Source organism: Osmia bicornis, chromosome 15 (assembly GCF_907164935.1).
Source record: "Osmia bicornis bicornis chromosome 15, iOsmBic2.1, whole genome shotgun sequence".
Taxonomy (NCBI): domain Eukaryota; kingdom Metazoa; phylum Arthropoda; class Insecta; order Hymenoptera; family Megachilidae; genus Osmia; species Osmia bicornis.
In genome coordinates this window covers 4,264,338-4,278,244 of record NC_060230.1, presented here as the reverse complement: position 1 = coordinate 4,278,244, position 13,907 = coordinate 4,264,338, and the positions used below count along the sequence as shown (strand labels likewise).

At 40.3% G+C, this 13,907-nt stretch overlaps 1 protein-coding gene across 6 annotated transcripts in view; it reads right to left on the bottom strand.

Annotated features, from left to right (window-relative positions):
* Positions 1–13,907, bottom strand: part of LOC114878487 — a 37,514-nt gene that overhangs the window by 19,643 nt on the left and 3,964 nt on the right. For all 6 annotated transcript variants that reach the window (XM_046288869.1, XM_029192355.2, XM_029192352.2 and 3 more), the window contains exons 2-3: positions 5,036–5,227; positions 4,759–4,862 (exon numbers count right to left, since the gene is read on the bottom strand). In XM_046288869.1, the coding sequence (XP_046144825.1) occupies positions 4,759–4,862; positions 5,036–5,227 (296 nt within the window). The remainder of the gene's footprint in view (positions 1–4,758; positions 4,863–5,035; positions 5,228–13,907) is intronic.

The window sequence follows — 13,907 nt, the reverse complement described above, 5'->3', positions numbered from 1 at the left end:
TAGTTGCATAATTTGTCTTCGTTCTCTATGCTTCAATGATCAGCGACTTGAAAACGGAAACGAGATAAATTAGAAGCGATAGTACTCCGCGCCCTTCCCCATAGGCATCTCCGGGGTGAATGACAGTGTGCAGGGAGGGAGCTCTACGTATAGGAGTCTGGCCCTATCACATTTGCGCGGGAAAATATGATATCGTAAAATTAAAATTCTGAGAATTCCTGCTTCCCCTATATCTCCATTTGTCCTAAGGAACTTTGATTTGATCGCGAGTGTACATAAACTCCTTCAGTGCAATTAATTTTAAATAATTGATGCAAAAAGAGACTATCAATTAACATACAGAAAAAAAGGAACGAACAACTTACTCATTCACACGACCAAGACTTTCTCTCAAATCAAGATTCCTGTACGATTCACATCGCGAATCGCGCGTTTTCCAAAACTCGTTTATCTAACGAACAGATTTGATGCCGATTCGAAGGATGAAACGCGTCAACGATGCGCGGCGATCGCGGATCACTGTCCAACTGACACGGCCGAGCGCTTTCTAAACGAAAGTATCGACAACCATTAAAGATCTACCACCGTATTCCTTTTTTCCCCCTGGTGTTTGTAACCGCATTCTCTTAGGCGAGTACCGCAAGACCGGTATATTTATCAGTTATCACGCGGCTTCGAGGCCGCTCGAGCGCGAACAGACATCGATCTTCGCTCGAGGATATTTCGCTGCGTGTCCCTCCTCTTTTCTTTTTTCGTTTATTTCATTCACATCTGTTTTGGATCGCAATCTATTTTTCTAAATTTCTAATTGGATTTCTATCGATTTTTCTATGGGTTTCTTGAAGGATCCCTATTAGCAAAGCTTTTGAAAATGTACTTGTGTGCAAGTATCACACTTTGGGATAAATTTTTACATACACTGAGATCTGTTTTATATTTTATTATTTTTCAAAGCAATTCAAATCAACGCCCGTTCGTATCACACGCAATTTTTTGAATTTCCAATGAAATTCACCATGAAAGGAGCATCGCACCGTTTCACATCCTTCGAAATATCTTTCTTAAAGATTCCCACGAAGCACCTGGAAGGTTCCCCGAATGACCACCGGTGTTATCGGGAATATTTCGAAGATTCTCGAGAAACTCTCGACCCGTTTCACACGTCGAACCTTTCGGAACGTCCCAGTCACTTTTTCCCTTGCTCTCGTTCCACGATTTAATAGCGAATTACGTTTTTTTTCTCCTTCTTCGATGCTCGTTTTCAGTCTCGATTAGGTAGACGCGACTTTCGCGCGCTTCCACCGTCCTTGCGTCTTGTTTGCCATTTTCTAAGCTCGCCAACCGGTTGCGGACTCTCTAATCGCGACAAAAACTGCCGGCCGCCATAACGATCTCGTCCGTGTCAAAATCGAAACTAGAAGCGTATACGAAACTGTTTCTCAAACTTTTCGTACGTCCACGAGAGAGCGGATCGACGACCTCCCGGAGGACCGTGACAGTCACCTTGCACTTGCACAACTCTTCGCGGGCACACGTTCAATAGAGGTGATCGTACGGTTCGAGGAAAAAAAAAGAAACGCGTTCGTTGACGATGACAGCCGGGGAGGATGATTCTTTGGACGCGAGTAACGGCGTGTCAACGACTCGGTGAAAGAACGATCAGAATGGAAAGATGATCGCGAGGGGAGTGCACGGCGACGACGTTACTCCGGAGAGTACTGGAGCAGAACTGAGCTTCTCCAGCTGGGGCCCGCGAGACAATAAGAACGAGCGGGACGGGAGAGTTCCGCTTCCAAGGGGGCCGAAAACCGATCGGAATTCGGGGCCCGCTGCCTCCTAATCGATTCCCCGGACGTGATTACAATTTCTTTTCTACCTTTTTCTTTCGTTCTGGAAGCGACCAGTGTTGCTTATCGCAACGTCGCCTTGCATTATCGTTACGGTATCGATATTAAGTGAAAAATTGCAGAATTTATACCTCTCCTCTTTCTTATTTTCATTTCTGAACGGTAAGAATGCGAAATGTCGTTCCTTAAAGAGTTGAAACCTCGAGGACGCTTCGGATCATCCCGTGGATCTGGTTTGCTGAAAATTTGCACAATGGAATGCGACGAGATCGTCGCTCGTTTCCTAGAAGAAATAACGAGCGTGGATCGTTTCGGCTTTGGTAAAAAACGAAGAACAGGGACAACGGTGTTCACCACGACACGGTCTGACCATGTTTGGTGAAAGAACAGATCCTTGGAATAGGCCGTGGTTAGTTGTAAACGAAGAAACCTGATGTGCAACTTGGTATAAAGACTGGTCGTGGACCAGTCTCGACTCATCCTTGCCTTTCTCGGACGATTCATAATTTTTGCAGCTCGAAAATCTCTACGTTAATTGACCGTCCGATTAAGAATCAACCGATTGCTCGAGAATTCCATTATACAAGTTCCTATTTACCTGCATCTATATTTAGTTTAACTGAAAGAGATTTCGTTTGATTAACCAGTTAACTAGTTATTTAATTACTTAATATATCTATATCGCCATTTTCCTTAGGGAAGCCTGATTTGATCGCGTGTGTACTATGGGACGTAATTATGTAATTTATTAGATTGACAAGTTAATTAGCGGTTGATACATTTCTTTGACTTCAGAATTATTGATCGAAACTTTGAAAATTCTCAGAATGAAATTGTAGTGGTTTCGATACGAGTGACCCGTAAAAATGAATCTCGACGAGCCGGTTACCGGTAACGGATCAAGGGATCGTAAATCGTATCCTGTTCGCGACGTGCACGTATTTTTCTGCTTCTTTTATTTTCGCCAGGAACGAAGAAAAGCTAGTTTCCACGAGAAGAGGCGGCGCTATCCGCTTCGCATCTTCTAGATGCGCTCGTTCCCGATCAAACGGTCTGATACGATTCACGCGGAAAGATCGTAAGCTTGTGCAACGAACAATGAGCATCGGCGGGAATCTAGCGTGAGATATTTTTCGAGCTAGTTCTTATTGTTGCTCTTCCGTTACACGACTTTTCTGGTTAAGAACAAGGACGCTCGTCCACCGATTCAAGATATCACAATGGTCCCGAGGCACGATTCCAACTGGAATCAACGTCAATTAACATTTCACTCGGCGACTTTCTCAGACTGCTATCCGGGCTAATTTCATTTTTCTTTCAGTTCTTTAATACACCTCCTTGATTTTCACCTCTATTTTTGTCGATCTTGATACCCGTGCGACGTTTAAGCGTCGTTTAAGACGGTGACGTTTAGTAAAATGGCTCGACAAATTGTGCTCATTTCTTATCTAGCGTTGTTTCAACGTGTAAGTTTCTTGGATTGCTAATATTATCAATGATGATGGTTATCTTGGATGGTATGTAGGATGGAGATAATCGAAATAATAACATACTTTTGTGATGGGAATAGTAGTGTTGTGTTAATAATTGTAGCTCGATAAAAGGGATAATTGTAAAATGCAGTATTCTACTGAAATATCATATTTAGGTAATAGAATTTTTATATAATAGGATGCTCGAATAGGGGGTATTTGGTATCTTCAATTGATGATACATTACAATCATAGAATTTTCGAATAATAGGGCCTTCAAATGACCATCGAACGATAAAACCTCGAAATATCAAAACTCGCAACATCCCAGCATTTCGAATTACAGAAATTCATTGGAGGTTTGTTTCGTTTATCGCTCGAGTCTCTGAGAACGAAGTCGCAATTAATCCTATCCCTTTCTCTGTATGCACATCGTCGATCGTTCACCGCGCCCATACGATTCAACCTGCAAATCAATTTTCCCTAATGGACTAACAATTGACCGTGTATCGTCCTGGAAACGTATTCCGTGCACACCACGATCGTGGACAATCCTTTTTCGAGCATCTCTTTCCGAGAGACTGCATTAGCGAGGAACACGTAGGAATGCTCCACCCTGCATCGTCTTTGAAACTGCATTATTTATAAGGGATCGCGGCTCGTGGATGTCGAATCGATTTTCTCGAGGACACGACCAGGAACATCTTCGTTCCCTCCAAGTTGTTCCAAATGATCGATGCTTTTGGAATCTCTGCTTCATCTACTTTCATTTGCATTCAACATTTTAATCTGGATTCTAATTTGGGAATTTGGGATTAACTTGTTCGAGACTAAAATATAGGCACAATCACAATCAACTTAGGTTTCCTCCCCAAAAATGGTGATGTTCTGTGATTGCACCTTTCCTCATAGCCAAATCCATTTTGTCTGATCGAATATTTTAATTTGAAAATTTCGAACCAACTTGTATGGATTCTGTTCCGACAATTTTATTTTCTGCTTGATAAATGTTACCAAGGTGATTTTTACTTCAATGCACGATTATAATAGATAATGGCCTATTGTGCAGAATGATTCATACATATTTGTACACGCCAGGTACTTTGAGATTCTTGGAAAGATGGTGATGTCATATTTTGTTTTCGAATATAAAGTGTGAAAGCTTCATTTATCTTTTAGCATTCAATCGTCTCGTCTGTTGTATGAATAAAATAATAGAAATGTAAATATTTTTTTCAAAGGAGCAAATTATTTTCACAAGGCAAACATGCTTTTTGTGATCATGTTTGTCAGGACATCAGAAAGTCAGGGGCGATTTTTTTTATCAAGTTCCAGACTCCCAAATTAAACTTCTAAATTTTCATAAGAATTGCTAATTTGCATACTTGAAAAATTCCTCGAATCTTCTATTTTTATCTATAATAAATTAATAAACAAACCTGTCAGGTAAACCTGTGATTTTGCCGTATTGAAGTATCTTTCCAAATCCGCCTCGTCGATCTGTCCACCGTAATCCTCGAGTCCGTTCTTCTTCAACCAGAGTCTATCGAATTAGAATTTTTCCATTAAGAAAATAAAGAACAATTCATCGTAAGACTACGATTAAGTAACGCGCGGTGTGTAAGCTCGTTAAGATTCTAAAGAGAACTAGTTTCAATGAATTAACTAGCTCTCGGTGCAAACTTGTGCAATGAAATATCGTATCTTTGTGGGAACCTTTGTTGATGGCAAAATAGACAATGCCAGGCGTTATCCGACGTGTCCCAACGAGAACAGCTTTTCCTGCAGGATCTTCCACCGCAATCGTTGCAACGTACACCGCGTCCTAATAAAAATGGTCTCAGGCAACAGGAACAACGATTGTCATCCACTGGTAACTGTCTTTCCTCTTTCGAACCTCCAGGCTTCCTGAAAAATACAATATAATTCTGGATTATTTATTATTCCAAGAGTATTGAATCACTGATTATTCATATAAACCTCTTGACCTTTATATACCGTCATTTATTATTCCTTAGTTATCGAATATCAGTGGATGATTAACTATTCACTTTGTTACATTGATTTCTGAATCTTTTCATTAATTATTCATTATTTTAATACAGACAAAAGAGAAACTGTAATATTATCAAAGTATTAATACTGAGACAATGTTTATATTTAATATAGCTTCTTTTAAATAAAAAACAAGGATTGATAAGAAAAACTTGTACACCTTGAACGAATGGAATCGTTTTATTGAACAGTCATTTTCGAATGAACGATGATATTTACAAATTCTTTCGTCATAGGTACACTCGCGATCAAATCAGATTTCCTTAGGGAAATTGGTGTTGCCTCGAGTTTCTACCCTTCCCCTTAGGCATCCTTGGGGAAACTGCAAATGTAGGGAAAGGGTTCCATATATATAGGAGTCTGAGGGAAACCTTATTTGATCGTGAGTGTAACGTTACATATCTGGTTACACAAAGATCGATCAATCTCAACGATCGATTACGTTTACATTCTGTTGCAATTAACTTCTCTCGAAACGCTTTCTCGAATTGCGTTTAACTTCTCTCGAATTGCACGCGTAACTGGTAACATGTTACGTGCTGTTGCGCAACAACGGGTTTAAACAAATACACTTTCGAAATGCTTTCTTGTGCATTAAATCCAGCTTGCTTTCCTCCAACACCATTTACGTTTACGCAATTTTTTATCTTAGGATGTTTTCACGCTTAACCGATGACGACGATTATCGTACAGAAATCGTAACTAGGTCAGAAATTCAAAGATTATATCTGTTGTTACTTAACCCTTTTGGTACGGTCAATTTGATTGATAAATTGTTTATCGTGTACACTCGCTATCAAATCAGAATCTCCTAAGGAAAATGGTGATATAGGGAAAACTGGAATTCTCATGACATTAATATTAAAAATAATTTAGAAGAAAGGTAATATAAGTTTTAATTGCTAGATGTTATAAAATTTAGTATATCATTGAAAAGAAGAAATAAGAAAGTAAATGTTTATTCAAATCTTCCTGTGTATAAAAACTTTTATACGCAAGTGGTGGGAGGACATAGATTTATATACAATATAGGATCTCATTCGCTAGATTGTCATTCTTCCCTTGGACGCCTAGGGGAAAGGACGGAAACCTAGGGCATAATGGGAAGCCTCATTTGATCTCAAGTGTACCAGACATTTTCATTCATATACCTATCTAAAAGGAGAGTGCTTTTAGCACGACCGATCGTTTATTTGATTATTCTCTGCTTTTCGTCGTGTGTTTAATGGTGCATAATGGCTCCTCTTAATGGAATTTTCACTCTCGTTCGATTATTCTTAGTTGAAAAGGTTACGAAAACGACCGAGCTACTGTATTTCAATTATTCATGAAGTTCAGCTATGGTGGAAAATATTTTAAATCTCTTTCGATGAATTACAAATGTGTCTATTATTGAAATTACAATTTATATTGTACGATGTTTATGAAACGATCAAATAATTGATTTCCAGAGTAATCTTTCAGTGATCTATTTGTTGCATTAATAAAGGAATCGAAAGATTTCATTTTAAATCGTATAACTATTTAAAAGCTTCAAGCACTAGTGATACAAATATTAATTTTCTAATAGCGGAGCTAAAATAAAATATTTTTACAAACAATCCAATCACTGGTACCACGAGTTACACCACAACCGCAGGATTACGACGTTCGCCATGTTAAGGCTTCTGCTCGAATGCAACGCGATCGAGGATCAATCCTCGCGATCGAAGAAAGTGGCAGCAGCTCTCAAACCGGAATGGCTGTCCTCGTCTCGTTCCATGTCGGAAGTAACCACCTTCACCACGACCACTTCGATGGTGATCAGCAAGAAGAGCACCATAAACGTGGCCATGTTATACTTCTCCTGACCCGGGACCACCTTCTCACCTTCCAACAGCAATGTTGAGATGATGCTCGATACGCAAGCCAACATCTCGCTTCCTTTTTCGCTCTGAACGCCTTCAACTTCCGCTTCATTCACTTCGACTCTCTTTTCGAAAACTCCCGGTGAAAATGATCGAAAAAATGCGATAATGATTCCTAAGTCATTAATTCATCGAATAAATACATAAACGGAAAACATCAGTTTTTTTTTAATTCCTCGATTTACTCTTTGAGCTGCAAGTAATTACTTTTAATTATCTGCAATTTCAATGTTATTACTCTGTTTACTGTTCACGGTCTTCGAGATAAGTTATTGGTATTAGAAGGATCGATTCTGGATCGATTACAGCATCCTTTGATCATAGATGATGGCTCCATCGATGGCATTTTTCTCTAACGATCTCTTCTTCGTTATTCACAAAGGTGAATTATTTGATCACGTTTCTAATTTCACTGATTCATCAGAGATTCCATCTTTTTCCCGTTCACTCACATTTGTTCACTTACTCGTCCATCTACTTCTACTTCTCTCCAATTATTTCAAGTTTCTTCCGCTCAATATCCGAACTTGTTACGAAAATTTGAAAGAAATTCTCAGATTGCTTCCTTCGAAGAATTCTGAAGTCCTTCGAGAAACTTTTCGGGAACCTCCTCTTCAGGACGTTGAAGGAATATCAATCGAAATCGGTTCAACCTCAAGGATCCTTTCGAACGATATACTCTACGATGTTTCCTTCAACTTGTACGGTGAACCATTTTCGTGTAGACCGTTCTCGTTACTTGGCACCGGACTGCCGGTTCGAAAGTGACAGTGGTCTGGCTGGCGGGGAAACTCGACGTTTATGCACACACTGCGAACCTCTCGATGGTAGGAGACGTCGGCAGGCTCGTCCACGGCCTGTTTCCTCGATGCTGAAACAACGTTTGAGCACCCCTGGACAGGCCAATTAATGAGAACTTTCACTGGATTTCGACGGTGCCGTTTCGCGAACGAGGTAGGCCCGTAGGAAAACCGAAGGGGAACCCACTTGGACGACTCGAGCCCTGCGCGAGGATTGATCAAGAGATCCTTCGGCTCGCTGTTGTTATAGGTCGAAATCGAGAATGTCTGTGGCTTGGTATCGCGTCGTCAACGTGACGTAATTTTCGAAAGCGCCACGCGATTGTTACGTGGACCATCAACCTTTCACTGGTTCGCTCCGAGACGCTTGATATCGCATCAGGTTTTATTGCTTTGACTTTTCGGGAGATCTCGATGGAGCTCGAGTTTGATTTGGTACAGTTTGCGGAACCGATGTAGCTTGGCTAGAAGTTCAATTTTAAGATATACTTTAGTCGATGGTACTAAACAGTTTGCGATGGTTTGACACGGTTTGGCATGGTATAGATAAATATACTTTATTGGATGAGCTTGCAAGAATAATATTTCAGGCCCTTCGAAGGTTTCATGTTAGATTATTGATAGTTCGCAATGGTTTGACACGGTTTGACGTAGAATGATCACTGCTCGGAATGAAATTTCAAGGTGTTAACCCTTCCACCAAAGTGTTAGTATTCTCCTCGAACAACATGTTATGTATCACACATGTCACGATTCAATTAAACCTATTTACAATAATACAGGTGAATGGTACGCTTATCTCTGTCAACGATTCACCTAAATCTTGTACTAGTTACACACTTGGTCGGATTGGAAAATTTCCAAGATTCGTATCGCAATCGATTATCTTTCAGCTCGTAGGGTTTTGGTAGGTTACCGATTGCAACATCCTCCGTAGGTTTCTCTGAAGGCCTCCTCCTGTGATTAGTGTCATCGATGATGCCTTAGGTACCCACGTATCGATACAGCTGCGAGGATTATACGCGTGAAAGGTATTTGTTCATCTTAAGTTGCGAAACGATGATGAAGAAACGGATTTAATTAAAAATCACAGGGACCTCTCTAGGTTGACGAACGATCTTCGAACGACGATGCTGTTAGACGACAAATTAATTATTCGACAAACTTAGCCGTGAGTTCGCATCCATGAGCGGAGCTCACCGAACCGCGACGCGAATTTAATTAACGCCAGTCGTGTTCTCCAGCTGGTTTTCGTAAACAACGAGACATTACTTGAACGATCGCGTGTCTCAGGTCGTGAGAACGATCCAATTAAGTCTCGGACATACGCAATAAATAATAATGCTCGACGCGTTCAGCAAAGTCCCGTTTCTGCGGAAATTGATCCGTCTAGCTTTCCATTCGAATCTCCATCGTCGTAGTGTTTCAATTATCGTTGTCGTAAATTCACGATTCACGTGTATTTTATCTTATTTTGTTGATTTCCTCGTTCGGTTTGTTTTTAATCAGAATCCAAATGCTATTTTTGTTAAATTTAACAAGAAATCGAGTTAAAAATAAAATGAAAGATCAAACGAAATCCGATTGCATTATCGAACACTTCCTTCTCTCCATACGCGTTCCTATCAACGTTTCATAAGTCCACGTGCTGCTGTAATCCAGTTACATAACGGTCGTGTAATTTCTTCTATCTCTCTTACATAATAATCGCACTCGCAGAGGTAGCGTCGTTTCGTATTCCTTCATCCTTCGAAATCGATAAAATTAATCGGCGGAAGAACTTTAAATATATAATTACAGTCGGGGTCCACGATAGAAACGTCGATAGACAGAGGAATATTAAACGTGAAAGTTGAAAGTGCGTGTACACGGATATGAATCTTCGATTTTTCGCGTTGGCGTTTCGTTTATGCAATTAACCTGCTAACGACCATCACGATTATCCGCAATTTAATGACCCAATAACCGCGATGCGTGCAATTATTGCGCCATCCCATGTCCGATGGTTAAAGAAAAACCTATGTCATCTAAGGAAATTTCTAATGCAAATTGTAATTGTTAGAAAATTACAAATCAGCTTAGTCATAATTTCATAATTCTGAATTATTTGCTAAAGTAAACGATCTTCTAATTACTCAACGTGAATTGCAATTCAACCTCATTAACCCCGAACATCATGGTAATATTAATAGTTTAGAAACATCTTAACGGTTCAACTTTTCGCCACTCTAACGGTTACCTCGTTCTTCTTAACATGTTCATTTTTCCTCCCCGACTTGCAATTAACATCGCGAGCTCGTTGAACCGATGAAATTAGGAATCTGGATTCAAAGCAAGGTTCGATCGTTGCGATCCTCGCAATCTGCAGGCCGTTATCATAGAAAACCGTTAACCTCGATCTTCTTGCGATCGATAGAAAGTAGGGGCGTGTTCACGATTAACCGTTTGAATCTTATTTGAATTTTATCACGTTTAAGTTGTTTTGTTGCTTTTACTTTCTATCCATTGTACCGCGCGTTCGCACGGTTGTTAGTTCATTTTTGTGCTCTTTTTAGAAAAAGAATATTCTTGAATTCAGCATTGTTTCAATGGAATTGCAGATGTATTTAATAAATTTTCAATTAACCCTCCGACGGCGGACCATGGAGAGAAGCTTAATTTTCATTTCTCTATGTATTTCATATTATTTTCATTTTCCAACTTTTCCACCGTTCTGGGCTTTATTTCATAAGCGTATGTATCTACTTTCTTATTTTCCTTACCGTTTCTCTCGCTTCCTTCGACAAAGTATAGTCCGCAGAAAGAAAATTTTGATCAGCCGCTTCGCCTCTCCGGGTTTCATGAAGCAGCCGAGAACCCTCTCGCGTTCTAATCACGCGAAAATAATTAATAATCCAATCACTACGGATCCCTTTGTATCCTCGATAATTAAACACCTAACAATCTCTGATCACGAACACCAGTGATCAAAGTCTGATCGAATCTCGAAACACCTGAATGATCTATTTTAATCTTACGTCTGACTAAATATCGCTAATTCTACTGCGGCGGTGAACAAAGATTCCCGATCCCGTCCGCTGTTATTATTTCCCATCAAAGAAAAAGTGAAATCAATAGCGATAGAAGCAAAACACACCGACGAACTGACTATCCGCGATACGAAACATCTCGACAATGAGGGAGCCGTTGTTCGGCTCCCCGTACGGTTCCTCCTCTGCTTCCGGTCCCCCTACGCGCTGCCCATCGCTATTGTTTAATATGGTTTGATACGTCGACCATTGTGTAACGACGTTTTGCCATTAACGATACCCCGTCAGGTGGCCCGGCTCGTGCATCCCAATGCCGATCTGTTCGGTTCTTTCAACGACATCTTTTTCCTATCGCCTTATCCTCGTCTCACCTGGCGAACAAGGACTCTCGGCTTCTCTTCTGTCGCCGATGCTGTTGAACCGAGGCACCGAGCCACGCATGAGTAATCGTGAGCCGCATACAAGCTTCCGGTCTTGCCACCGATTCACGAACCGACGTTGACCTCACGTGCGTGCCGAGGTTACACGTGGACACACCTGTCCGATACCTGTCTACTCTTCGAAAGGATTTAATGGAATCCTTCTATGGAATGCTGATTCTGATCCTTGGATTGTTATGTAAGAAGGTGAATGCTCCTTTCGTTAGAAGTCTCATTGTTGGAAGGACTCTATGCATCTATTCGGAAAGATGTCGAACTGCGATCCTTGTATTTTACTAAATTAATGGAATAAGGAGATAGACATTTTTTCCATTGTCAAGTGGCTTCTTCTTCTCCGTGTATTCATATCTTTAGGTAAGAAGGATCCGTCCGGAAGGTCGGCGACGCACGGTACTTAGACTGCAGATTTTGGTGCAAATACTAATATTGATATTCGAATGATTATTAGTTATTACTTCTTGCGGTATTTCTCACTTCACAGCTGTAATTAGCAGCAACGAAATTGTTAATGGCACGATATCAGTCTCATTACGCAATCTGACCGTCCTGAAAATGGATCCTACTGTTGGCAAGGTGCTAATTACGAGCATGGAATCTTGCAATTAACGGTAGGAATGCTCCGGTGTTCTATCGGCTTCCAAGTCATTTTTATTTCCTTCGCGTTCTTCAGTAACTTCTTGTCGGTCACACGAGACGTTCGCAGGTTTTTTTATTTCACTGATACGAATCGATGGGTGATCCGTTTTATTCGTAAACGTACCGGGAGGATCGACGCTCGGATTAGGAACGAAGTATGGAGCCTTTTACGTACCCGATCGACATTCAACGCGAATCGTTGTACATTTTGCTAGCGGTTCGTTGAAATTTTTCGAGCGTTAAGAAAACAGTTACCCAACTCTCCACTTCCTCCGCGTAATACGGGAAACGTTTAAGAGAATGACGAGGCGATTGACAATCTGAATTCCAATGAACTCTACAAATCTGCTTGGATGCTTTGTTTCAAGGTTGTTGGTCTTCTGATGTTTTACACCTTATTTCAAATTAATGATGGCAATTTTTGAAAGGGTAAGATACAATTTTTAAAAAAATTAAATTACACAGAATACACGATATTCTCTAGACTAGTGTGACAGCTGTATGACTCTTTAATAACATAACGAAGACTCCGATGAAAAATAAAATAAAATCAAGATTATAGTCCTGTGATAGTCTCGCGCGAATAGAAATGTTTGGCAGTTGAAATATTTTTATCTCTACAGTATTATTATATAATATATGTATACTGTAATAGAATCATTCCAGCTTGACGACTGTTCGACGTGTATTGAATGCAAATCACTGTGATTATTAACGGTACTAAAGATACCCGCTTCCGTTCATAATACTTTGACGCATTTTCCGCCTGTATGCATCTGTTCCCCAAATTGTCGCGACACCATACTTTTTATTACATTATTGAAGCGAATTTAAACGAAAGTGGCAAACCAATAATATCGGGATTGATCTTGCACGACCTCGAGCGACCATCTAATTTTAGACAGAGTTCAGGTAAAATCAATGTCACCAAGTTTAATAATCGAGCAGTCGTTTCTTGACTGACCCAGCTGTATAGTTCAAAGGTTGCTAATAATGCCGACACGTTTGAGTTATTAAAAAATGTCGAAGATCATCGATAGATATTTGCGTCTATCTATATCGAGCAAAGTTAACTTAAAATTGGAAGGGAAACAGCAGAAGTACAATAGAGTTCGATCGGTTGGTGTCTGATTGTTAAGCTTCGAGTGCTCGTGTCGACTAATTATCGGCTCGGATTGATTACCTGATCTACTATCACTAATCACCCCTTTCTCTAGAATTTTAGTTCCCCGCTAAGTTAATACTCCTACGTGGGTCTGTGGTTCATCGTCGCGGTTTACCTTCGTTAAGAAATTACTTTTTCATCTGGGTCACTTACGTCGTAACAATGCGTGCTCGTTAGACCCTGAGACACGAAAGGGTGTCTCGATATCGATCTATTCGCAACTGTTCGAGCTTGAAAACTCGACGTCTGGATACAACGCAATCGCGTATCACCCCCTGCAGCACATTCGAAAGTTTTCGCCGGTAAATTAACTATACGTAACATTGTTACGAAATAAACGTAATACTGGAATGTTAGCCAGCTTGTCGTGGCTCGAGGAACACCTATCTAATATTTTTCTTCTTCTACAATTTATCTCTGTCGTCCTGAGATTAAGTTCCTTGTGTTCTTGGTCCTTTTTCAAGGTGCCAACTTGTACCATGAGGGTGAAATGTGACCAGAGTCCCGTAAATTTAGTATAGAAAATTCTTAAGCTGGCAAGGATCGAATTAAGGTT